This window comes from Osmerus eperlanus, chromosome 23 (assembly GCF_963692335.1).
Source record: "Osmerus eperlanus chromosome 23, fOsmEpe2.1, whole genome shotgun sequence".
NCBI classification, from domain to species: domain Eukaryota; kingdom Metazoa; phylum Chordata; class Actinopteri; order Osmeriformes; family Osmeridae; genus Osmerus; species Osmerus eperlanus.
In genome coordinates, this window is record NC_085040.1 from 8389313 (window position 1) to 8417115 (window position 27803).

The window sequence follows — 27803 nt, forward strand, 5'->3', positions numbered from 1 at the left end:
TAGTTCGAGATTTGGATGAGGGAACACAGCTAACAAACAGGGACATAACTGATTACAATGGAGATATCATTGCGCTTTTTGGATATCGGATATAACAACGAGCTTTTCCAAGCTCGGCACTGAAATCCGGTTACGGACTATGAATGGCACTACCTTAAGTGCGTTTCTCCTAAAAAGTAGCCTAAGTAGGTTCGTTTATCCCTTCCTGTTAGTAACTCGTCGGATACGAAATTATTGTTGGCTAATAGACAACCTACAGAAGATATAGTGTATTACAGAACGACAGAGCAAATATGGATACAGTTGCGCAAACAGATGTAGGATTTATTGACATACCGCAAAAAGTTTCGGACAAGACACCGTTATTCGAGTAGGCTAGTGGATTTTGGGCGAGTTGGTCAGCTTTGGAACTTGCCGTAAAGCACGGGTTAGCAGGACTGAATGCTCCTTTCCTGCTATTCTTCTCCACTCCTCAGCGCTTCCTGCTTACGGTGGCCACTGCACTTAATGGCTAAAAATACAAAGAAACTCAAAATGGACAACGAAATGGACATGGGACCTTGCATTGGAGCTGTAATTCCCCAAAGTTCTGGGTAGGCTATTGTATAGCACCTGTTGATAATTGCATGACACATCCACACAGGCGACAGTCAGCTTTGTCCTTTGAGAATATCAGTAGGCTATAAAGTCTCAGTCAATCATGTGAAATGTATTTCTGTGAGTTGTAGTCCTAAATACATTTAATATATGGTCAAACGTGCGTGTAAACTACACACCATACCAGTTGGAAAACAACAGCAATTTAACTTTTGGACACACTGCAGACTAGGTCACATTCGTATCTTTTTATCTATCCATGTCGATACGAAAGAAAGACCATTTTTATTCTGCAATCTTTGACTATATGTTTGTAGCCTCATTGTTGGCGCGGCCTTTGGACAAATTTCACTGGTACCCGATGAACCAACTGGAAAGACAGAACAGGGAGAGAGGCGCAGTCCAGTACTTTATTTTCAAATCTCTAGACTACCGAATCAGACGTTGTCTAAACATCTGCTTGAGGCTCCATGGAGCCGCTGAAGAACATTTTTAGCCGTGGCTCACTGTCAAACTGGAAACATTTGGAACAATCACAAAAAGGGAACTTCACCAATCCGGTGTGGACAGCGCTATTCGATTATGAAGCGGCCGGGAAAGATGAGCTCACCTTGCGCAAAGGTGACCTCGTAGAGGTTCTGTCGCTGGACTCTGAAATCTCTGGAGATGAGGGCTGGTGGGCGGGGAAGGTAAATAACAAAGTAGGAATATTTCCCTCGAACTACGTTTCTTTCAAGCCAAGTGGATATGGGAATATACAAAGCGGTGCGGTGGTCGGGGAGCTGGGCCCAGCAGTGGGAGTGAGAGAGTTTGATCCAGAGGCCGTTGATTTTAGGGAACTAAGCCTTGAGGAGGTCATAGGAGTCGGTGGGTTTGGCAAGGTGTATCGCGGTACATGGAGAGGTGGTTTAGTGGCAGTGAAAGCGGCCCGACAAGACCCAGACGAAGACATAAGCGTGACAGCCCAGAACGTGCGTCAGGAGGCCCGATTGTTTGCTATGCTCACTCACCCAAACATCATCGCTCTCAAAGGAGTCTGTCTGCAGGAACCAAACCTATGTCTCATTATGGAATACGCATCCGGTGGGCCACTCAGCCGGGCCCTGGCAGGCCGCCGCATCCCGCCGCACGTCTTGGTGAACTGGGCCGTACAAATAGCGAGGGGCATGCTCTACCTGCACACCGAGGCCATAGTCCCAGTCATCCACAGGGACCTCAAATCGAACAACAGTAAGTCCACCTATCAATAGTTAATTTTAACAAGCTTTCTATGTGTATGATGTGTTTATAAACTGCTCCTTGGAGCCTGGCGAAGGCTTTAATAAACCTGTAATAAGGGCTGGTATCACTCTCCAGGTAACTCAGAATTCCCTACAAATTCCCTAAATATAGTTGTGACTTGGATTGAATCATAATTCTTTGCTGGAGGCTGAGGTGAGTGATGCCAGGCCATAGATTATTCTCTGTCTATATATATATATATATATATATATATATATATATATATATATATATTTTTTTTTTACAAAAGTTACTTGACCATCCAGGGGGGGCGTCTTCCTCTGTTTTGGCTTCCATTGCATCATACCATAACGGTATCATGTGATGTAGGGTGAGTTTGGAGACGTTGCACTGGACACACAGTCAGTGCACTTTAGGAAGTTGTGAAAGCCTGGCGAGGGTTTCTTCTTTATTAAACATAGCCTGGTTTATAAATCTTGCCTGGTAATCAAAGGTCAAGTAATCTAGTGGATGTATATCTTATCATCCCAACATCATCTCACACAACTCACATTTTGGACAACTTTGTATACACAGAAGTAAAAAATAATAATACAATTGGACATGTGTACAATTTTCGGTTGTAATCCTAGGCACATTGACACAAAAAGACACAAACAACGTCTTTCGACCACATCGGGCAGATACTATAAAATAATCTATAGAACCTTTAGGTCTTGCACCATGACAAATCCCACTACAGCAGCCAAACCCCAAAACCTCTCAAATTCACAAGAGGCAAACCCCTTATTATTATATTACTATGACAAGGCAAAATCACCAAAAAATGTAAACTCAAATCGTTAAAGGATTGTTGTTTTGATTCCTTCAACGTGATCAAGATCACCAAGTACGACCACTTTCATTTTGGCTAATCCTGTACTTTATGCTAAACAATCCACTTCCGTGCACACACACACACACACACACACACACACACACACACACACACACACACACACACACACACACACACACACACTAAAGGGAATTTAGACCCTAATGGAGGTTGTGAACTTCTCCAGGTATGTAGGTTGCCAAGTACACACACAGCCATAAGTAGGTCATTCTCCTCACAGCTTCACTTTTAGTTTTTCAAGTCTATCCTAATGGTCAGGACCTTGCAGAGATAGACAGAACAGGCATATCGATTGGGTTCACTCCTCCTTCTCCAAAGTCCACTCAGAAGATGGGGGATGCTCTTCCTTGTAAAGGATTCACAACTCCTTAACAGCTGGTGCCACTACATCTTTCTATAATGGTTCTTTCTCTTAAACATCCCTCCCTCACCCACCCCAAGTTTCTTACACATAAACACTCACACACACATCTAGGGTTCGGTATCATTTCGGTTTTTACGGTACCGGGGCCAAATCGATACTTTTAAAATGAATCCGGTGTCTGAACCGATACAAAAAACAAAAAACAAAGAGCCACAAAACAATGGTAAATCACATTTAAAAACTGCTTTTTTATTGAAGAAAAAAGATCACTGTTGTCTGCCGTCTTCTTCGACTTTCCATATTGTTGTTCCGACTTGCATTCACATGAATTTTCACAGTTGGAAAATAATCTTTCCGATTAGGGAATTGGGCTATTAATCAGAAGGTTGCTAGTTCGAGCTAAATGACGTTGTGTCCTTGGGCAAGGCACTTCACCCTACTTGCCTCGGGGGGAATGTCCCTGTACTTACTGTAAGTCGCTCTGGATAAGAGCGTCTGCTAAATGACTAAATGGAAATGTATTCTGATACCACATGAATGCAGTATAATTTACCTAGCGATCATGTGCACTGGTGATGCTTCTACGAGCACCAGAGGGCAAATATTTTAATCGATAGCTCAGGCATTTAGCCTAAGTGGCACCAAAATGAGGCACCGAAATCTGCGTTCTGATTCGGTCCGGTACATACCGGTTATATAGGTACCCAAGGATTTTGGTACCCAACCCCACACACACCCTTGTGGTGGATTCATTCCTCATAGTTCTTTGAGCCGACCCAGAGTGGCCAGTGGGGCGGAAAAGAAAAACCTGTTGTACAAAGAAAAACCTTTTTATTTATTTATTTAATATAGGGTTTGGATACAGAACAGGGCAACCAAACACAATCCTTCTCTCTGTTACTGCGAGATAATATCTCTCCTCCTCCTCCTACCTCTTGTTTTCTAATTCTTTTCCAAATCTTTGTCCCAGGCCTGCCACTGCACGTATCTGGGAGCTTTGTTGTGCCAGTGAGCAATATCCTCTCTCTCTCTCTCTCTCTCTCTCTCTCTCTCTCTCTCTCTCTCTCTCTCTCTCTCTCTCTCTCTCTCTCTCTCTCTCTCTCTTTCTCTCTCTCTCTCTCTCTCTCTCTCTCTCTCATGCTTTTAAAGAGGGAGGTTCATCTCATCCATAGAAAAGACAGTCTGTGTTGTTCTCACGAAGAACAAAGTCTTCTTCAGCTTTAGGCACTAGCAGCTGTTCAGTTAGATTGGAGGCACCCCTCCAGGAGGTCAGTGGAAGGTAGAAAGGGGGCACAAGGTATTTGGGAAGACGGCCATGTTATACTTGCTGAATGAATGAATGGATACACAAGGCGATCTATGAAAGGCCCTTTTCTCTTCAGCCACAGGCTCTAGCTTGTATAAGACGTGAGACATAAAGGTATTGCATAAAATGGATTTCACAGACGAGTCCACGTAATGATTTTAAGTATGACCTCCACAGCCTGTGCAGACACCTTGGTGAAGCGTGTCAGAGTAACGTGTCTGAAGATTGGGGAGTGAAAGTGCGAGGAGAAAGATGTATACTACATTCGCATTAAATAATATTTTCAATTTTAGTGGAGACTAACATCAGAGGGGGTTGTAATATTAAATCAGTATTTCTGGTGAACGTCTACTCCTTTATGATCTCGTAAGGAAAGCTACCTAACTTTGTTGTAGTTACAAGTCAGTGGAGCGTACTGGCTCAGTGGCCTGTTTGGAAGATGCTGATTAAACAGGATCATTGAAGAAAGTGCACACAGAGAGCAAGGCCTTGGGTACAAGCCAGAGACCATAACTGGAATTCCACCTAAAGCAAATACAGAGCAGGGGTAAAAAAGAGAGGAGCCTATTTCTTTAACATTCCTAGTGCACGCACACATACACGCACACGCACAGACGCCATCAAACTCATTAGCACACACAAAGAAAGTTAGTGTTTGCACACATTAGTGCTGCTATTGATGTCATGCACATCTACACCCATTCCTATTAGTGCATAGGGAGACTCAAATGAGCTGGCAAATTAATGCTGTTTCCTCATCAACAAACACCACATTTTGACGCCGCCACCACCAACTCACAGCACACATGCTATAGTTAGAAGCCATATATATAGGAGTACAGTTAAAAGTGCCAAGCTAAGCATTGGTGAAGTCAAACTGACACGTCTTTTTAGAGGGACACCCCAGTTAGATTTTGGATCAACAAGTTATGTATTTTTTTTTCTTCCAAGACTGGACAACCATCTGATACACTCCTTCCACCAGCATGTTTTCATTCAGTTCCCCCGGCACCCCACTAGAAGCCAACTCAAAACATCCCCTGTGCGAAGCTCCACTCAGCTCGCTGCTCTCACACACACTCTCGTTCTCACACACATCAACATTCCCAAGTTCAGTGACGGGAATTATGAGGGCAGTTTAGACATTGGGCCCACAGGGTTGGCATGTGAGGTATTTAGTTAAGGAAATAAGGGCATTTTAAGCTTGATAAGGTCTCAGTGTTAGATTTCCTATTCTGTAACAAGGTTGTAATAGTTAAGCATTAGTGGAAAACAGTATGATGATAAAGATTTTATGAGCTAGTCATAACTTCTCACACGGAAGCATGGATACTCAAGGAATCTTAAATACATTCAAATGTTGTTGTTAGAGATAAACAATGAAGGTTGTCATTATAGTTTGTCAGTATCTTTCTGGTGTTAGTAAAGTAAATGGGTCAAGTAATTGTTCAGATGACTAATAAACTGAAATGTGCTAATTTATCAGACATAAAACATATTACACAAACAAGGCTATAACACTTGGCCTTGTGATTAGAAAAATGCTAATCTCGTAAAATATAATTGTAGGGCTTGTATAATCGTAATGCCACAGCTTTTTTATTCCAACAATGGATTAATTTAATGATGACAAATTGTCTTTCACACTCTGTCCAACGTAAGGGCAGGAACTCCTCCATACTTTCCCTGCCCTGTCCTCAAACCTGAGTGAACCCAAGTATGTGCTCCCAGTGTCGGTGGGTCTCTCTGGCAGTGTGTGATAAGGTTTAGGGATGCAGCAGGGCTCCCTGTTGTGCCCTGTCTCGTTGTTTTGGAAATTGCAGACAGATGCCACCCGGAGATCCCAGGTTTAGATTGGAAAGAAAGAGCAGGTGGGACTGATCACGGCCATGGGATTCCCACACACTCCCTGCACTTCGCTAGAGAATGGGCAGTTCGAAGACACACAAAATGAAACGGACAGACTTAACTTGAACGCTTGCCTACGTGGCCTTGTTCGTGGTTGCACACACACACACACACACACACACACACACACACACACACACACACACACACACACACACACACACACACAGAGCTTAGAAGAACTGTAGCTGCAGAATGTGCAGTGTGTGGAGCAGATCAGGCTGGGGTGGAACAAAGGAACTCCAGGGGATGTGGAGAGAGGGAAAAACAAGGCACTGTAAGGTCAACCCTCACAGGAAGTGGAGGTTTCTAGAATCCACGGATAAATCTGTTCCAGTGAGGCTTGGCCCTGGTCTGCACACTCAAAAGGCGTTTCTCAATGCAAACTCTCAACAAAAGTTTGTATGAATAAAAGGGGGATTGGCTGATTGTTTCACTACAGTTCCAGTACAGAGTGCATTGGGTTTGTTTGCTTGTGTTTCAGATGTGTGTGCCCTGTTATGTTAAATCGGAAAGTTGCGGACAGTTGAGTCCAGGTTGTGACCAGTTTCACAGGATTGTGAATGACCCTGACCAGTCATGGTACTCGTGTGGTCAGTCCTGTATTTTTGACAGTAAATCATTGTATATCTATTTTCTACTCTGAAACAGATCCTAAACTCGATCGCAGATTGATAAATATGGATGAAATATGGCACCAGCACATGTTCACAGCACTGGGTAAAGTTTTATTGTAATACCCGTACATGTTTAGCCACCCAGCATCCATCGTTGTCCTGTAAATCCCTATGGCTTCACCTCTGTGGAACCTCAGAACTGTGTTTCCCAGCATAACGAGCTAATGGAGGTTAAACTTCAACCGTTGATGGTCAGAGCAAGGCAGTTTTGGATGGGAGTCCTGGTTAATAGGTGACTGGTCTCAGTCGTGTCCTGTGTTTTACCTGGTGATAACCACTTAACTGAAGGGAATCATTAATGTTGTTCCCCAGCAGGTAGAAAGAGAGAGACCACGAGTTACACCGAGCCTGTCCCCTGCAGTGCTTGGACAATGCTGTGCTAGACTGTAGGCACATCAAATGGAATCCATTGTGCCCAGTTTCAGCTATAAAGGAGCCTTCACAATAGTTACAACAGAAGCTTTAAACAAGATGTGTGAGGCAGTGTATGGCTGCAGTAAGGCTTACTCTTGTGATAACTGTTATTTCTCCGCCATGTTACTCTCTGCTGCTCTTCTCACTGTTACTCTCGTTACTATCGTTTTCTCGCTCTGTCAGTCTCTCTTCATTTCTCTCTCTCTCCCTCCCTCCCTCTCTGTCTCCTACTCTGTCTCTTTCTCTGTCAGAGCCAGAGGTTGCCAGACTGTCTGTCAGCCTCTGGCCTCGTCCCCCAGGGGACAAAGCTCCCGTTCTTCCCGGGGAAAGCCCCCACCCTTGCCGGAATTCTCCCCTCGCCTACGGGCCCATAGAAGGACCGGCCCATACACAAACAGGAGGGGAAGGGGAGAAGAGAAGAGAATGGAGGTGGAGAGAAAGAGAGAGAGAGAGAGGGAGAGGGAGGGAGGGAGAGGGAGAGGGAGAGGGAGGGAGGGGGAGGGAGAGGGAGAGGGAGAGGGAGAGGGAGAGGGAGAGGGAGAGAGAGATAGTCAGATTCAGGTAGAGTTATAGATAAAGGGGGGTCAAGTTGGTGGGTAGGGAGAGAGAGAGAGAGAGGGTTAGGTTTCAATACAAAGTTTCATCTCACTACTATCATATTTAGTTTCAATACCTTATGTCTGTTGGTTAGCAAAGCACATTCACAAGCAGATTCTGTGGAACCGCTCGACTTCCTTGTATCGTCCTATTGACAAATGCGAAGCTGTATATTTTCCCAGCGCATTTCCCAACATCAAGTTTTGAAAGTGAAGCACACAAAGGTATTCATGCACGGTGAGCGCCTGTAGATGAAGCAGTACCATACCCACACATGCACAAAAACACACCAGCTCAGACTGAGCTTCTTGCTTGTCAGCTAGCATAGACAGGGCCGGGCCCCACAGCAAATACATATCTAGGTCGCTCCTGTGAGACTAATTTCTGTAACTGACACACTTTTGTTTGTGAACAACAAACAATACCAAACAGAGTCCCGTTGCCATGGAGACCGGGTGGTCTGTTTCTTTCGCTGGCATTGTTTGTTTGCCCCGTGTCAGGAAGGCTGTCTGGGCTCAACCAGCTACAACCTGGTAGCGCCACACTCTTACATCACAAGGGTATTGGTTCTGTACAGATTGGGGTAGAACCCCACTGTTGTCTAGCTGACATTCTCACATTATGGAAATAACTCACTTTTTCCTGCATATTAGTTTTGATTGAGTACAAGTTCTTCCAGTCGTTTATGTTGTGACTAGTAAATTCTAAGAGATTAGATGCCCTTTTGTAATCAATTCCATAAAAAAACGAGAATAAGTTGTTTAGCAATTCTGAAATTGTTGAGATAGAATTTCTGATTGGCCTGGACAAAATGATCTCAACTGGATGTGGCGTATAAAACGTACGTAGTCACTGTGTAAAAGTCTTCTCCAAAAATAGTCGTGAGAAACGGATAGGTGGCAAAGGGACGGGGAGGAAGAAAAGGAGGGTTCAAAAAAGTCGGAACGAAGAATGCACTCTGCTTCAGCACCGGAAGTGGAAGAAAAGTGTTGCGTGTGTGCTGAGACTCAAACCCTTTGTCTGTGTGCGTCTCAGAAAGCACGGCCTGTGTGGGCTGTAGCATACGCAACTTATTGCAAGTCATCCGAGCAACCTCACACGCACATCTGACACTATACCTATTGGGTCATCAGATGGTTAACAATCGCCAATTCTTTCACTGGGGGGCACTGATTGGCTCATCCATCCACCCATATCCCGCAATTCTCTCTGGGAGACCCTATCAGCAGCCAAGAGCGTGACCCCCTTTGATCCTTGTTTCCTAAAAATAGAAATCTGCTTAGTGTGCACAATGTGCAATGGTTCAACTGCACTTTCTCTGTTTTGAGGAAGGACTGGAGCCGACAGGCGTCACTTCCTGGTTGTGAGGTCACAGAAGAGCAGTGCAACAGGAAATGGGGCTTATTGCCTGATCTTGTTTTTAATGGCCCTTGAAAGAGGCTTGACCAGCAAACCAGCCAAATACTGTAAATGGGATTATATGTTGCGGTTCTTATCCCCTTAAGGTCGTTTTTACAGGAAACAAAGGTTAAAGGTCGGAATTTTGAAATGACCTGTCGACATTCAGGCCATCTCCCTGTGTGGTTGTCTATGGCCACTGCAGCAGTGTGCATGCTTGTTTGTGTGTGAGCAAGTCTGTATTTTAGTCCATATACTGTATGTGTGTGCATGTTTGCATGCGTGTGTGTGTGTGTGTAAATGTGTGGAGTCCTTCTGTATAAATATGGCAGAACTGCAGAAAGTGTGGAGGACTATGAGGTTTTTTTCCCAGTGCCCCACACATACCCTTTCAAGCCAGACAACACAACCTATTGTGGTGCATTCCTTTTTGGGATGTCAAGGAGGGACAACTGATAGCAACAGACTACAGTATGTGTGCTCTAACAGACGGGGGAGGGGTCTGGGGTGGGGGTGTGGGGTCTTTGAAGGAGAAGACAGTGGGAGAAACAGAATGAGAGAGTTGGACTGCGTGTGTGTTTGTGTGAGAGAGAGAGAGAGAGAGAGAGAGTTAGAGTGAGAACATCTGAGTATGTGAGTGTGACAGAGCTAGACGACAAGACAACAGTGGCCAAGAGTGATAAAAGAGACAACATGAAAGTGACTGGAAATAGCCGAAGACTTCCCTATAATAACTCACATTCCAGCCATCTGCATACATTTGGTGCCAGTTTGAGCCCCATGGTTATAGTATGCGGTGCAGAATGACTCCATTCTGCCTGCTCATTGACTTGTGTTACAGTTATTCTTTTAGCAAATGCTGTGTATTTAAGGGGCATACAAAGGGGGATTTGAACCTGCAACCTCCAGCTCTGCTGTCAGTCTAGTCTTCCTCTTTTAACAACCACATATTAATGCCGGTGTCATAATTACTGTTGGTCAACGTTTTGTTGCCATTTCCTTATTGAAGTGTTTGATATGTCTAGAGAACTAGCTCTTCTTACACGCATTTGGGGTGGTAGCCAATGGGGTGAGTTCATCCTTCACTCCGATAACTGTGACTTCAGGCTGACATGTTGAACATGCGTGGCATCAGAAAGCCCTCATGGTGACCTGCAGGCAGGATGCATGGAAGAGATGGACTCCAGGAAACACACAAACTGTTCAGTCGTCTTTCCTGTGAATGTGTCTTGCAGGTTTCTTTCAGGATTGGTGTGAATCTAACCAGTCTAAATAAGAAAAGGAGAAGAGGATGTGAAAGGCTTTGTTTGTGTGTTGTGTGTGTGTGTGTGTGCAGGGCTAAAAAAAGGGAGATTTTCACGAAATACTTCTGCAACAGTGTGTTTAATTGCATTTTAGTCACGCCATACATACAGTGTAAAATTTGACTTGTATAAATATATAAATGAATAGAATTGTCTTTCTTTCTTTCGTCTTTTCTTTCCTTCTCTCTCTCTCTGTCTGTCACACTCTTTCTCTCTCTGTCTAGTTCTGCTGGCCCAGCCCATAGAGAACGAGAGCATGGAGGGCAAGACGCTGAAGATCACCGACTTTGGCCTGGCCAGAGAGTGGCACAAGACCACCAAGATGAGCACGGCTGGAACCTACGCCTGGATGGCCCCCGAGGTCATCAAGTCTTCCACCTTCTCCAAGGGCAGCGATGTTTGGAGGTGAGCGTGCGGGGACGCGGGCCACGCGAACGGCAATCCTTTCTCTCGTTTACATGTGTACGCGGGCGCGTTCCTCGCTCGGCAAATGCTATCGGGAAAAGCATACGGATGGGCAGAGATGGAGGGATGGAGTGAGAATAGAGAGACGGAGCGGTGAACTTCAGGAGGGGCAGAACCACGTGACGAAGGGCTTCAAAGGGGCTGCTCTGTGCTTTGTGTCCGACATGTGTGCTGCACACTGTCCTATTGTTTGACAGTATGGAGAGAGCGAGGGAGGCCACACACCAGACCCAACCGCAGCTCTTTATCTGGCTGGGGTGTGTGTGCGCGCAGCCAAAATAGGGCCCTGCGGATTCATGACACAACAGAACGCTCATTTGTCTCTCTCTCTCTTTCTCTCTTCCTCTCATAATCCTTCCATACCTAATAATAGTGATATTATTTTTATTTTTTTTGCTCAAGTAATCCTCATCAGTGTGCTACATGTAAACGAGGACGCGGTTTAACTGTTTTGAAAGAAGGCTAATTGTGTTCTTCAAAGTATCTTACTTCAATTCATCATGAAGCTAAGATTAAGTGGTTTCCGTGTGCGTATGCGTGTGTATATGTATATGTGATTGTGTATGTGTGTGTGAGTGTGTGTGTGTAATGGTGTATGCGTCCTTGTGTGTGTGTACGTGAGTGTGCATGTCATTGTGAATGTGTCCTTTGTGTGTGTGTGTATGTGTACTGTAATTAGAGGTCTATATAAAAATGCTGTGGGCAGCAGGCCTCTCCACTATCCGACAGGACGTTTAGTCAGGCATGCTTGGAGGTAATTGACAGTGTGGGACATCCAGAGCCACACTTTTAAGGATGCACAACGGTTCCGACCTCCTCAGTGTGTGTGAATGTGTGTGTGTGTGTTTACAATTATGTGTCCATGTCTGCAACATTCTATGTCATTGCTTAATTAGAGTAAAATATTGTTTTTCCTATGTGTTTGTGCATGTGTCTGAATGGATGTGTGAACTGTATGTGTGGGAGTATATTTGTCGTAATGTTGTGTGATATGTAACAACTGTTTTTCGACAGAATTAATTAGTCATCGTTGACTTATAACTGCACGTTAAGCTGTAGATACACATAATGCACTTCCAGTGTGTCTGTATTCTTCTCCAAATACCTTCAAATGACATATAGTATAACCATGACAAAAATAATTCCCCTCATAAGTCATATGAAGTTGTTAGGATAGGACAGAACATGTTAAGATATCCTTATTGTTTACTCATTATTATGCAAACATCACACCGTATCACACTGTAAATCATCGCACAGTCGTCATACACACAGTATCACGCACATTCATGTTCTACAGAGTTGTGTTAACACGTGTCTGCTGTTTGTCCTTTCTCCACCCCAGCTATGGTGTCCTGCTGTGGGAGCTGCTCACTGGAGAGGTACCCTACAGGGGGATCGATGGACTAGCTGTGGCCTACGGAGTAGCTGTCAACAAACTCACCCTGCCCATTCCCTCCACCTGCCCAGAACCCTTCGCCCAGCTCATGGCAGGTAAGACCACCTGTGTGCGAGTGTGGGTGTGTTTGTGTGTGTGTGTGTGTGTGTGTGTGTGTGTGTGTGTGTGTGTGTTGTGTGTGTGTGTGTGTGTGAATGGTTCTTTTTGATAACACCATTTTGTTTTCTTGCAATTTCTGCAAACTTTGTTTCAGTTGTGTCACATATGGAAGGGAAGTGGAGTCTTACGAGTTTGCTAACTTTTTAAATGTTACATATTTGTTACTCATTTGATATTGACGCTGAATTAATAAGCACAACGCATTTTGGCACATCAATTCAGATCCTAAATACCACAGACCACAGATAGCATATTTCAAATCTGTGAAATATTTAGGCTGCTAAATGCTAAATATAAATACATTTCATACTTGATTTGATTTTTTTTGCACATAACTACTTATTTTAAACAGACTCAGACATCAAATGAATAACTATGGGTGTTACTATGGTATGCTGTAACTGTATGTAAATAACAAACCAACACAACTTACATTTGAATACAAGGTAAATATTACAGTTTGACTGAAACCATCATACTATTGGTAGCCGGATTGTGAATGTACCCCTTTCAACAAAGACTCGAAAATTACAATGAAACTTGGGAAAGGTCTAACTCTGGAGTCAATTTCAACCTTAGCTCACCCTCATAGTTTCAAAACATTGTGGGTAGGGGTTTTCCTGGAACATTCATTTTGGGTCTCCCTTTAATGATACACACACATGGCCAGTTATCACACACAACCCTCCCTATGATATGTCCAAGTTCCTTGAAAACACACGTCACAAATTACTTTCTTTTACCCACATGGGGCAAACTCTGCTGGGATTTACTGTCAAATGATAAAAATAACACGTTTGCAATGATTTGTCAGGATCAACACCAAGACTTTAGCAGTGCTTGAATAGGCCAACTAATGTAGGGGTACGACTCAAAAAGATGTTTCAGTTTTTAGTTACTTTTTAATGAATGAAATATAACTCAAATGTGAATTTCATGCGCTAGGCTACATGATCATTTAAATCAGAAAAACTGCTGTGAGCTGGGGAAATACTTGTGACTAGTGAGTGTTTCTACTAGTGAAGCTTTTAACCAAGCTTTACTCACATGAAGCACCGGTTTTTGCCTTTCATGTATTTCTTTCTGTTTTTCATTTTTGGTTGGTGATGATACCAATGAGCTTGACAATAAAAACTGCATTGGCTTCTCTGGAGTCGTTTTGGGAGGTAGTTAGATCCATGGCTAAACAAAGTGATGCAGCAAAAGCCTTCTTTGGGATGAATATAAACTCCCACAGGTGCAGTTGCACTTTCTGTAATAACCATAATTATGCTTACATAAGTAGCTGATTGGACAACAGCTTTGGGCAATGCTAATGTTATACACCACCAAAATGCAAGAATGACCTGATGTCAGAATAGAGAAAGTTTCTCTGCTGCTTTTTGGAAGAATCAAAGAAAAATGTTGAGCATTACACCTAATAATATGTAATTACAGTAAACATAATCAATGAAAACAAAAGCCTACAATTCCAGACTTTCAAAAGTGGAGTATGTGGTGAAATAGTAAGGATCTAAAGTTTTTTATTAAAATGTTTTTATTTGTGTGTGTCGTCCATAGAGTGTGTGTTGCACATAAAGTGTGTGTGTCTCCCTGCAGAGTGCTGGGACCAGGACCCCCACCGGCGGCCTGACTTTGCCTCCATCCTGTCCCAGCTGACGGCCCTGGAGCAGCAGGTGATGGAGGACATGCCCCAGGACTCCTTCCACTCCCTCCAGGAGGACTGGAAGCTGGAGATCCAGGACATGTTCGATGAGCTCCGGGCCAAGGAGAAGGTGTGTACGCGTGCGTCGTGTGCGTCGTGTGTGTTTCTCCACACGCATGGGCGAGTGTGGGTGCTTGCCTCTGTACGTGTGTTGGGGGTGGGGCACCCAGGTTGGGGCACCCAGTTATTCATTTGTCCGTCCATCCATCCACCCATTAATCCATCCATCGAACAAAATCCTAAAGGATCAGAAGTCATCAGTGACACACAGCATGAAGGTGAATCCCATAATATGACCCCCCCCCCCCCCCCCCCCCCAGGAGCTGCGTTGTCGGGAGGAGGAGCTGAAGCGGGCCGCGCTGGAGCAGAAGTCCCACGAGGAGGTCCTGCGGCAGCGCGAGCAGCAGCTGGCCCAGTGGGAGCAGGACGTGTTCGAGCGCGAGCTCAGCCTGCTCATCCTCCACATGAACCAGGAGAAGCCCAACGTCAAGAAGCGCAAGGGCACCTTCAAGAAGCACAAGCTCAAGGTCAAGAACGGCGAGAAGATCAGCATGCCGCAAGGTGGGGGGGGGGCGGGGGAGCGCGGTGCAGCGGGCAGTTTGGCGTTTCTGGACGTGCCCCGTACAATGGGTCGGGCGTTTCTGACCTGTTTAACATTCCTGTTTGAGAATTATAAAAGTTACGGATAAGTCACTCGGGGAGGGATGACAATACACTTTAAAAAGTAACTTGCACGTCAGCAACTGTGCTGTGTTGCAATATGCTTTCCCAAACTGTACACTCACCATTCCACATGAGGCATTTCACCACTGCAGACAGATATACTTTATCCAGGAGCACGCACAAGTACTCCTTGTGTGTGTATGTTTGTGTGTGTGTGTGTCTGGGTTTGTGTATGTGTCTGTCTGTTAGTCTGTGTGTGTATAGCTGTGTGTGTGTGGTGGTGTGGTCAGGCGTTTCCCAGCAGCAGGGTTGTGATTTGGTGGGGGGTTGATGAGAGGGAGATGGAGACGACCACGCCTGTGTGGGCTTCCTGTCTCTCCTGGCTGCTGGCTGGCGTGACCTCCCTCCCCTTCCATCTCTCCCTCTCTCTCCCATTCTCTTTCATTCTCGCTCTCCCTTTCTCTTTCCTTCTCTCTCTCCCTTTCCCTCCCTCCCTCCCTCCCTCCCTCCCTCCCTCCCTCCCTCCCTCCCTCCCTCCCTCCCTCCCTCCCTCCCTCCCTCTCTCTCTCTTGCCTTTCTCTTTCCATTTCTCTCTCTCTCTCCCTTCCCTTCCACCTCTCTTTCTCTCTCTCTCCTTCTTTCTCTCCACCTCTCTCCCTTTCTCTCCCTCTCTCTTCTCCATCTTTCTCTCCACCTCTCCCTCCCCTTCCATCTCTCTCTTCCTCTTTCCCTTTCGCTCTCTTTTTCCATCTCTCTCTCTCTATCTCTCTCTCCCTCTCTCTCCCTCTCTTTCCTTCTCTCTCCCTCTCTTTCCTTCTCTTTCCCTCTCTTTCCATTTCTCCATGTCTCTCTCTCTGTCTCTCACTCTCATCCTCAGACACGCAGGCACACTTTTTTGCTCACTCTCTCCTTTGCTTTCTTTCTCTGCCTATTTTACTTTGCTCTTGTCCTGTTTTTCCATCACATTCCAGCTCAGGCTATAGCTCAGGGCTGGGCCTTTCCTAGTTCCTCCCAACAGCATCTACTGAAGCTGTGCTTCATGCCAACACTTATATTCTAGTGGCATCCTAGAAGGAAGAAGCCCAAACCACATGAAAGATAGTTTCTTTTCAAGGGAGACACTCCCAGATAATCCCAAGCATATGTTGAATTTGAATCCTTTGCGATTGTGATTTTTGTCCACAAGATACCTCTGCCATCTAGTATGTGTGTGTGTGTGTCCTACAGACTTTATTCACAAGATCACAGTGCAGGCGTCTCCTGGCCTGGAGAAAAGAAGGAATTCTCCAGATCTGGGTTCCGGCACCTCCCCTTCCATTGGCCCACGCTTCCGAGCAATCCAACGTAAGTGTAGGCTTCTGTCTTCACACAAGCACACACACACACACGCACACACACATACAATTGAAATAGTATCCATGGTAACATGCACAAACTCATGAACATTCAATGCACACACACACACACATACTCCCCCCCCCCCCACACACACACACACACACGTCCATCTCTCTCTTTTCACCCCCTTTCGTCCACCCACTCTTAAACTCTCCCATCACACTTTGATTTTCGCACACACCCTTTTGCGACGATAGTTTCTTTCAGACTTCAGGCTTCCTTTTGTTATAACAGATCTGCCATTTATTTTTGTTCGCCATGCACCTGTAGTTCGTCGTTTGAACCAGTTAGGGGAGTCCTTGCTCTAGGCTTCGCCCCTGACGCCGAACAAAAACCTTCACCATTCAGAATTAGAAAGAAGTAAATGGATATTCATTAGGCTCTATGTTTAAGTCCTGAGTAACAAAAAAAAAATCTACTGAAGTGATTTACAGCAGTGTTCGTCCCAACATTGAGACAAATGTAAGTCAGCAGTTTGCCCTTTTGTGGAAAATCCACCCCATAGGGCACACCTTGCAAAATCTTGCATTTCCATGTCTCCCCCCCCAAAAAAAAGAGAGAGAGAAAACATCTCCAAGAAGAATCAGTTCTCGTAATATTGCGGCAACTTTTAAAAGAACAATCTGTGGTGAGATGTTTAGCTGTATAAGTGGTTTTCCAAATCCAAAACATCTGTTTGGCTTATTTATTCATTAAAAAGTGGATTGGATTCGGGGCTGGGTAATGTGTCTTGTTAATGTTGATTTCCGAGGGCTTCAGACTGACTGTCATTAAAATGTATTTCCCTATTAAGGAGACATCTGTCGTTTCCCTGTCATAGTAAACTGTCGCAGACTATGACTTATTGAACCCTAAAGCCATATGGGGTGGAATTTTGTTGGTATGATCACATCTTTAGCATCTATTTGTTTTAGTCCCTAGAGGTAGCTGCCTGTCTGCAACGTGTGCGTGTGTGCGAATGTGTGTGTGAGAGAGAGAGAGAGAGAGAGAGAGAGAGAGAGAGAGAGAGAGAGAGAGAGAGAGAGAGAGAGAGAGAGAGAGAGAGAGAGAGAGACTGACATCAGCCTGGTGGCACTTTTCCTTCTGGAACAATCTTTTGGGATGCCAGGGTGTGTACTGTATATGTATGATGTTACGCCGAGTGTGTGTACCTGTAATAAATGGCTTCCGGCACTGTTGAGATTTGCACCAGGATGGTTAAACATTCGCACAATTTCTCAAGACACACAACGGTTCATGGCTGTTTGTATGAGGGGCTGAAAACCTTAAAGTGTGTCATCACCAGGTGGATTCTCACACAGACTTTATCCACCGTCTCTTCCTTTCATTCCCTCCTCTGTCCCTCTTCCTCCATCCACACACTTGGGCTCCTCTCGTCCATACTTTGTTCACCTCAAGACAACAGTGGTAGGATAAAGTAGAGGACACCACTGCTGCCACTCTGCGGCACCGTCATTGCTGTGTATGGGAATGGCAATTGTCTGACCTAGTAATTGTCAGTCAGTGAACTGAATATGGGGTGTGTGTGTGTATGAAATTACAGCGCTTTCACTGTTTTCTCTCCCTTTCCCTCTCTCTCCCTCCCCTGTCTCTCTCCTCCTCTCTCGATCCTAACGATGCAAACCCTCTTCTGGCCACCTGTCTTTCCCTCCTTCCGTCTTCTCTCCAGTCAGTCCCAGTGAGAACAGCAGGGCATTTGGTCTGAGCTCCATGTGGCCCCTGGAGGCCCCGCCCGTGAAGCAGGCCAACGGGGACCTGAGGCTGGGCCCCCACTGGAGGCCCCAGAGCCCCAAGAGCCCCAAGAGCCCCAAAGTGCTTCGCCTCAGTCCTCAGGAAAGCAGGTATTTAGCCACGTCATCATAAACACTGGCAGCCCATCTCACTTCTGAAGCACAGCGGTTTCTTAAGAAACAATTCGAGTTGGCGCCATGCTCTAAATTAGGCTCATGTCGCTTTTTGACGCCGTTATAGCTTGGATACGTCGAAGGCAAAGGTTGAAAAGATGTCCAGAGATGTGTCCAGGCAGTATAAATAAGCTTTGTTCACTTGGATAGAAGTAACTTTTTACATTTGTGTCTGACAGAGAGCTTTAGAAGTTTGTTTCTGTCACCTTGTTTTGTCTTTTGTTGAACCAAGCTACCAGCGCTTTCATCAGATCCAGACTGGCAGTATTTCCCCTTGTTTTTAGCTGTGTGTCTGTGTTTGTGTGTGTGTTTTTCAGCCTATCAATGAGAGCTAAGCTCCTGGGGATGGACAGCAATGAGAACGGAGATTCCAAGGACGACTTTGAGGAGTACAGACCGCCAACACCCCAGCCTGCCCTAAACGGTAACCCTTCCTCTCCCAAGGGCCTCTTCCAGTGTGAATACAGGTTCAATACAAAACACATGACAGTAAAACAATAAGCTGACTTGACCAGTGAGGTACACTCTATTGTCTGTCTTTAAAAATGTTCGTTTTGTGATCTCTTTTTTTTTACAAACAAGGATTTCCGCGTAACTTTTTTTCTTTTTTATCAGGTTCATCAGTGAAGGAGCCTCACCGCCTGACAGTACCTCAGGGAGACTCTGGGAGTGAGGAGGGGGGCTCTCCGGCCGGTTCCCCCCAGCCAGAGAGAGGATTCCTGGGCAGCACTGGCCCGCTGAGGACCACCCACCGGGCTCTGCTGGGAGGGGGGTCTCTCCTGGCCTCCGTGGCCCTGGGACGCTGTCTGGATGTGCTCCCCCGGGTGCCCCCCAGGACTAACCACGCACCCTTGGAGGAGCTCCACCGGATACCCTCGGATATGGAAATCGTGGCCCCCAAATCGTCCGCTTCACCCCTGGATCCCCCTACGGTGGAAGACCTCATCACGTTCTCCATTTCGGAACCCTTCCCGGCTACCCTCTTCGACTTCGCCCTGCACCCTCCCGAGGTGAGGCCCCTGCCCCTCACGCCGCCTCCCCCGAATCGTCGTGATCGGAGTAGCCCTCGGACCCCCCAGACACCCCAGACCCCCCCGACACCACGGCATCACCCGGGGCAGGGCAGCCCGGGGGAGTGGGCTCTGTGCCCCCATCACAGCAACGGGGAGTTTGGTGGGGATGTTTGGAGCCCCGGGGTCGACAGAGCGAGGAGGGAGAGCCAAGGACTGCACTCCTCTCAGCTAGGTAAGCTTGCACTCACAAACACATATACTGTATGTATTCGCACATCCACTCCCCCAATATTTTCATTATTCAACACCAAAGACCCACCCCTCCACCACCACCACCCGCCCTCCCTCCTCACAAACACACACACCAGGGGGGCTATGCACATTTCATTATTCAAATCGAAAACACACACCTCATACATATGTATCTCCTATTAGTTACATAAGCAATGCTGTGGCACAGTTTGAGGTCTGTTGTGATGAGGGGAGCGCCAGTAGAAAGGTAATTCTTAAGGACTCTTAAGAATTATACAGACGCGGCTTAACTTTCATTCTAACTATAAAATCTGTCTAAATCACAGAAATGGAATCTTCACAGGAGCTATCATGTTGTTAAGTCCCTAGGGGGTAATCAGTATTTCAACTGTATTTGCACGTTATGCAGCTAATAACTGTAATCTTTCAAATTACATGAAGTTGGTAAACAAAGGTAGATGTCCTTTGTAAGACTAACAGCCTTGCCAGTTGTGTAGCTAAACATGTACTTGTGTTTTTATGGATCTTAGAAATTAGACTCCAACAAGAAAACATTGTTAGTATAGCTGGTGTAGATCGGTCAAACTCAGTCCTCAAGTATGTATACAGGCCACCTGCTCCAACAAATCGCTAGCTTTTCAATGGTGTAGTCGGTAGTGGTCGTGCTTGAGTTTGAAGGTGGCTGGTTCCATCCTGAGTGTGGTCGAAGATCGGCCAAGTGTACCTCCGATGGGGGTGCAGCCACGTCTTGTTACATTGCATGGTCTGTTGTACTGAACTGTATAAAAATATGTTTCTTTTTTAGTTATGTCTGGACGAGAGTAAAAAAAACGAACGGGTGCTTGTCTCCCTGAGTGCTGTTTCTTGTTCGGTGAATTGTTAAACAAGCGCTGAGAGCTTCTCAGGGTTGTCACCTCTCTGGGTTGTCCCCTCGCCTGTAGAGTCCCTGCGTCGGCACGCAAGCTTGGGTTCAAGTTGTTGCTGTCACAGTTGCAGCAAATTACATAGAGGGCTGCGAATCCCCCCTCTTCTCCTGTTGGGTAGACATAGAATAATGTTTTTTTTTATCATGGGCCCATGTGTATCGTATGTTAAGCACTGTGCAAAATTCTTAGATACAAAAAAAATAAAGAATAAATGTGGTCAAATTGCTTTCAGATGAAATGAAATCAAACGACTAAACTAAAAACAATCTAAATATTGTGCATTTCTACTGACATTAATGCAGAAGATTAAACATATATGACAACCTCATGCAGAAGATCTGGGGTGCCTAAGACTTTTGCACATTACCGTATAAATCTCTTGTCTTCCTCAGTTGACTGTGTCGCTATATAACTAGTTCTTTTCTCTCCTCTTCATTAGTTCTGGACCTGCCCCTGTGCCAAGACACGATGGAGTCGGAGTATAAACCCATCTCCCTGTCCCCCAACCCTGGCCTGGTGAGCCCCACAACACGCCGCCTGGAGGTCAGCGTCATCCCCCGCCCGCGCCCCTCCCCCAACCGACCTCGCATCGACCCCTGGAGCTTCATCTCGGCAGGAGCTGGCAGGCGACAGGCCCGACTCACAGACAGTCACTCGCTGAGCTACCAGCCCTCGCCCACCAACCCCTTCACCAACTGTGACCCCTTCCCTTCCCCAGACTGTGACCCCTTCGCACTCCGGGCAGACCCCGCAAGCACCCCAGACACCCCGTCACCCTTCGACCCCTTCTCTGCCCCCTTTCCCACCTCCCGCTCCGCCCCCTGCTCCACTAATGGGTCACCGACCCTGCCCACAGTCCGCTTGGGGCCTCTGAACCCGGCCAACTCCCCCATCATTGACCTGGGGTGGCCAACCTGCAGTCCACCCCTTGAGGTCACCAAAGAAAAACCCCGACCCCGGAGGACTTTGGGACTCAAACCGTTCAAGTCCCCCACGCAACTCAGAGACGACAGGTTCTAAACCCGACCTCGCCAGCAGGGCATGAGGTCCGCCTCTCACATGGAGGTTTTTATTTGAATTTGAAATGAGAGGAATGCATCCTTAATTGGATAGCCAGAGTGTGTACATCCTGTATAAACAGGGATTTGCAATCCTTTAAAATCTCAAATGTACCAGGCCCTAATACTCTAGGAGGATATTTCCCTGTGGCAACCTAGAGAGCCCAATCAGTGGATTCTTCTGCCTATCAACAACAGTTGCCTTAGGAACCAGGAAGCTACCCAGCCAATCCTATGCCGTGTGACAGAGTCAAATGCCTGAAAGAGGATTCTTCTCTCATCTGTCTGCTCCCCTCTCTCTGAAGTGGCAGATCAGTAGCCATCTTCAGACTCAATCAGACTTCTGATATCTCCACCTCTCATCTCTACTACCTTTTGAAGCGTTTTTGACGATGCTGTCCGGGATACAGTAAAGCTCGCCTTATCTGTCACCCACAGGCTCTTTAAGCACACAGGGCAGTCAGCGAGTCTGGTTTTGTGAGCGACTCCATTCAGTATTCTGTCATTGACCTCTTGAAAAGGATTAACACGTGTAAGGAGTGAGCTGGGAAGATGTTAATAAACTAGTAATGTGTTAAGGACCCCAGTAAGGCTGGGAGCGTGAGTTGGAGCAGTGGTGAGGTAAGATAGGGTGTTCACTGGGAGAGAGAGCACTCAAAATGGTTTCAATATCCCCCAGAATTCTTCGGACAAACCATGGTCCAGACATCCACCAGGAAGCAGATAACTTTCCAATAACATTCCAATGATGGCATTCCTGGAATTCTAGTGGTCATTGGGCTTGTTGGCAACAAAGCGTAAGGGGCGAAGGGAGCAGCCCTGTTAAATGCCAAAGAATGTGACTGCTTGTGGGGATTCAGGGAGAGTGGGAGGGGCCCTAACCGTTGCCTTTTCCTTCTCATTGGTCGAGTATCTGCTGTCATGTTTGGCTCTTACGACTCAGAATTCATTGCTAGATGGATCCAAATGTAAGGGCATTTATTTCTCCCAGGCATCATTTTGATGGCCCACAGCTATAAGTGTCGTCATAATTGGAGACCCAATAACAGAGTTCAGATACAGCCATACAAAAAGCCGAGTCAAGTCAGTTTATTTGTATTTCACGGATTAAAACAAGCGATGGTTAACCCAAGTGCTTTACACAGTAAAAGTAAAGGGTAAAGAAATGTACAAATGACACCAACATTTAGTCATTTAGCAGACGCTCTTATCCACAGGCAAGTAGGGTGAAGTGCCTTGCCCAGGGACACAACGTCATGTCGGCACGGCCAGGGAATCGAACCAGCAACCTTCTGATTGGTAGCCTGATTCCCTAACCGCTCAACATATCTGACCGCCCAGCAACAAAATCACTTATAAACACATCTGAAACTCACCTAGAAAGCCAGAGAGAACACAAGTTTTTTTTTGCCTGGATTCAAAATATTTGATGGTGGGGGCAGATCGAACATGGAGAGGGAGGTTGTTCCACAACTTGGGCCCAGCCACAGAACAAGCAGGATCACCTTTTTGCCTCAAACGACTGTTGCAATGTCATTGCAGTACTTAAGCTATTATGTTCCAGGGAGGAGAGTCCAATTGAAGTGGGAAACATTGTCATTAGACCAATTCTAACTCTAATTCTGACAAAGAGCAGTTCCTGATGATGGTAATTAGCCTTGCGACGACGACAGGGTTCGTTTAATGAATAACTGAGATATTTGGCTAATTGAGTTTCTCTTGTATATTATAAGGTATATTTAAGAGTCTATTTTTGGTTTAATGAATCCGATGAAGTCGCTAGAGTAGCTTGGGTGAAGATGTCAGAGGACATGCCCCACTTTCAGAACGCAACCCTGTATGGAAATCGACAGCCTCTCCTGGCTGAGCCTATCCCTTTGTAGAGCCAATGAGGTTACATGTCCGCTTGATTTTTGTGGTGCCATTGGCTAATGAACTACTGACTGGACTGAATCTCAACCAATAAGGTGCCTTTCCCTCTCTACCTCCCCTTATGTGAAATCAACTGCAATGAAATACCTTTCATTCTTCTTTATATCCCATCTTCTAATTCTGTTCTATGCTAACCTGTCCTGAGAATGACATACTAGTCCACTCTCATAATGTCAGAAGAACATACCCAGAATGTAAGTATTTCTTCATGTACCAGTTGTACAGAAGACTTCCAGTGAGATTTATTTGGGTTGAAATCAGATGACTCCAAAGGCTCTAAAATTATCCTCTTCAATGAGGGTTATTCATCTGCAAACATGCAAAGAAAAGTGATTTTTTTAAATCAACCATAAGAGAAATCTCCAAAAACAAGTAAGGAGGTTTAGAGTATTTATGACCAATATTTCAAAACCAGTTGTTACAAAAAACTTTGTACTAAGCTGTGACTTTCGTGGCCCTGCCAACCAATTCCCTGTGATACAGTGGTCATAGATTTAAAAGTAATAGTGGCCTTAGAATTAATCATGAATTCAATTTCTTTTCGCTGTGGCTTTAGTACTGTCACATCTTCCTATATTGACCTTTCAGTCAACCCAAGAGCCCATGGTGTGTCTACACAACATATATGCACTGTCACAGAGCCTGGAGATTTAATATAAAGCCACTACCCTTGCTTTTTCTCTCCTATGAGACCGCCCCTAAGATGTGACAGGTGTGTTATTGCCTATAGCCCTAATCCACAGAAGACACTTTAGTGCCTTGGCTTCAAACAGGCAAAATCCACAAGAGCTATATCCTCTCATCGCTATTACGGAGGGTGGAAGTCACGACTTTGACAACTGTGGTTCAAAGAGGAACGATGTGTGAGGGTTGAGGCGGTGTTGGTTCTTTATATGCCGTTCAGTACCCACAATACCAAGCCCTAACCCACTCACTCTGTGATCATCTAGCATGTCTTATCTGTAGACCTGGATAGACCTAAGGTTTATACTAGCAGCAGTAGTCAGTGTGTTGTTGAGAAATAAAAAGAGCTCACAACTTTGTTTGGATGTTGTGGGATTTCTGTCCTTCCAAGAGCATATTTATTTCCCAACATTATATATTGGAGATGTGACTTTACTTGGCTAAATTATAGGGTATTTCTGCCAAAAATACAGCTACAAAAGCCTGTTTCTGTGGCCTTTTTTCTGGTGCGTACTAACAGAACGATTCCATGTAACCTTTACAACAAGCTTTGAGGTAGTCACTATATATTAATAAATCATTTGTAATCTCAGAAAAACATATATAGAACACCTGCCGCAATCCCTTTAAGTCTTATCTCCTTTCAGTGCCACGTTATTCACCACTTCTCTGATTCTGTGACCAGTGGCGTGACTGTGACATGGTTTTTTTGACAGGAAAGCCTGATTTTCCTGGTTGCCTGTCAGGTCTGGGCCTGTCACCTGACTGACAGCTTGACACAACGGCGCTCCCAATAAGAAGCTCTTCAGGAGTTGTTTGTGACATGCCGCTCTTTCGGGCGTCGCCTCATTCGTCTTTGCAAATCTGTGCTTTGAACGGTTTTGACAGGGCAAGTGAAACATACCCTTGCTGAAGAAGTAGGCACGCTTTTACACACACACAGAACATTACTAGGGTGCTATTTCGTATTTCGCTATTTCGTAGATTCAGATTTTTAATTATCGTCCCTAAGTGTCCTTGTCATTCTTCCAGGGGTAGCGGTTATAGTGACATAAGCAAATTACAGTTGCTCGTTTGTTTTTCTTCACTTTGCGAATCCCACTTAGTTAATGAAATCGATTACTTCAGCCTCAGCCAAGGCACGCTTCTTATTTACCCAGGATGATGGCCCTTTCCCTTACAGTGTATTTCTCATATTGAATGATTGAGAAGCTAAATTAGAAACTCCACAAATTTGACCCACACGCAAGTTAAAAGCCATCAGAGTGGCTTTTGTATTTCTCTCAAGATGTAGGTTACAGAAATGCCTGCCCACACCTTTATTCAGTGCGATGTCGTCAAACAAACAAACAAACAAACAAAAACACGATTTAAAACGAAATTTTACGGTCATGTGGAGGCGGTTAGACCCCCGAGGTGCCACAGGCAGAAAGGTGTCTGGCCTCATTCATGTTTCAGCTCTTGTAAGTATTAAACATTATTTGCAATCCGTTTCAGGCCGAGGCCTTCATTTCTCCTTATACCATCTGCTGTTCCCGCTCCGATGATAACATTTAGAACCCCAATTGTGTGCGACAGGGTGATGGCGACTGATTTGTTTAAAACACAATGGAATGCAGCAGGCCCAGTGTTGAGGTTTTTCATACATGCAGGTCTACACGTGTATTTGATTTATTTTAAACAGTTATTAAGTCCAAGGACTAGGCACTTCTCATCTTTCCACTGCCAGACTGCTATTGCTATTGTCTTGTCTGGATGTTGACGTCTTGGCAGAACGGACTAGAGATAATTTACAATGATTTTTGAAATGTGCAATTGACAACTTTTTAATTGTGCAGGACATGGTAATATTTTAAGGCAGTCCTATAACCGATTTAGTTAATTTCAAGAGATATGTCTGGAGACGTCAAAGCACTTTGACATTGACAGAAAGAGGAAGAAGGGAACCCAATCAGATTCATCACTAAATATTTGTTTGGCCATTTGCTTCTTCCCCTGCCTATTTGGTAACTTTAAACAGAAAGCACACTCAAAGATTTTTATTTGGGAAGCTTTAATATCCCAAAACCATCAAGACATTTTGTTAAATGACTACCAGCCCAGGTCCAATTGAACAGACATGGCTGTAGGATATGGCGAATGGTGCAATTTCCAGGTTTTTGTGTGGCGGAAAACTATTCTACTCACAACATCCGAGTACTGTAAGAACTCCGGCCTGTGAAAGCCTGTGGTTATTTCTATGAAGCTTAGGATATGGGAAAAATGCAGATGAGATTTTATATTTTATTTATGATAGGCACCTTTTTACACACTGGATTTTTGTTATGATTACTACAGACAGAGTCTACTTTAGGATGCTTGATATTGTTTGGCAACGTTTTCATTCCCTTTTACTTTTAGGTATTCACTGGATTATTTAAAATTGGATCAATTGCTATTTGAGTATGGGTGCTTTGCATGGGATACTTTTCTTCCGCTTGAAAAATGTGTTGGAATATCCGATTTTTTGGATCCTAGTATTAGATATGTAGCAGAAAAATATGTCTTCACTTGATAATTCTACCCACTTTGAAGGGTTGTTCTGGCCTGTAAATGAAACTGAAGAATCTCCCATAAAGTGTTGCCACAACGTTCCTCTAAGGCACCCAAACTGAACTATATGTGCATAAAACTGCTATATTTACCGAGATAGAGTTGAGGTCTCTGATATTGCTTGAAAATAGTCAACAACCTGGTGTCACCTCAGCTCTGTCTCAGTAGACTATCTATTTGCTTTGTGTTTGAGTCATGTTCCTCTATGTGTCTACTTTGTTGTTGTAAGGGTGAGCTATGTAATGACCATCGTGTTGCATTGCATCGCCATAATACAACCCCAGATTTCACTGTGCCCGTTTAAGAAGTGTGTTTATCTTTCTTTCTTTTTTTAGGAGGGGGGGGGGGGGGGGCTTTGAGATATTTTGTTGTAATGTTGCATATGTTGTGTGTCTGTGAAATCTCACACTGGGCTGGGCCTAATCAAACTCTTTTTATAATATTGTGCGTTGTGTGTTTATCATTCCATATGTGAACATGTGTTTTGCCATTTTTGTTGACTATTGTGATGGGTTTTAACCTGTGGAAAAAAAGCAACAAGCAAGAAGACCAAATAAAATTTTAACAACCATAAAATAATGGCATCTCTCTTTGATTTATTATTCAAAGCCCGTCATTAATTAGTTACCTAATGGTCTTTATCAGTTTACTTGACTTGCTGCTTTTATGCCTTGTGAATGGTGTGCTTGAATAATGGATTATCACACTATTATGCTATAAGACATAGCCTGTAAAGGGCACACAAAATAATTGTAAAAGCCTTATTTACAGTACTACAGCTGGATGCATATATAATGCATGAGAGAGATACAGGGGTAAAAATATTGGAGTGAGGAGAGGGGACCACTGAAGTGAGTGTGTGTGCGGATGTGAGAACAAAGGAGTGTTTGCCAGTATGAGAGAGAGAGAGAGAGAGAGAGAGAGAGAGAGAGAAAGGGAGAGAGAAAG

General features: G+C 44.9%; 1 protein-coding gene and 1 long non-coding RNA gene across 2 annotated transcripts in view; one reads left to right on the plus strand and one right to left on the minus strand.

Moving 5' to 3' along the window:
- On the plus strand, positions 1–27434 carry LOC134009857 (mitogen-activated protein kinase kinase kinase 11). Its single transcript, XM_062449598.1, has 10 exons — positions 1–1827; positions 10930–11110; positions 12516–12664; positions 14328–14503; positions 14754–14994; positions 16324–16440; positions 18164–18335; positions 18716–18822; positions 19014–19643; positions 21029–27434. Exons 1-10 carry the CDS (start codon positions 1068–1070, stop codon positions 21607–21609), a joined length of 3114 nt encoding a protein of 1037 aa, XP_062305582.1. The 5' UTR covers positions 1–1067; the 3' UTR covers positions 21610–27434.
- LOC134009869 (uncharacterized) overlaps positions 1–27803 on the minus strand; it is a 636131-nt gene that overhangs the window by 7928 nt on the left and 600400 nt on the right. The gene's annotated exons all lie outside the window — the stretch shown is intronic.

Coding starts and splice junctions, on each gene's coding strand:
- LOC134009857 (XM_062449598.1), top strand. CDS start 1,068: ATGGAGCCGCTGAAGAACATTTTTAGCCGTGGCTCACTGTCAAACTGG. Junction 16,441..18,163: donor ACGCTTCCGAGCAATCCAAC/GTAAGTGTAGGC, acceptor TCTTCTCTCCAG/TCAGTCCCAGTGAGAACAGC. Junction 18,336..18,715: donor CTCAGTCCTCAGGAAAGCAG/GTATTTAGCCAC, acceptor TGTGTTTTTCAG/CCTATCAATGAGAGCTAAGC.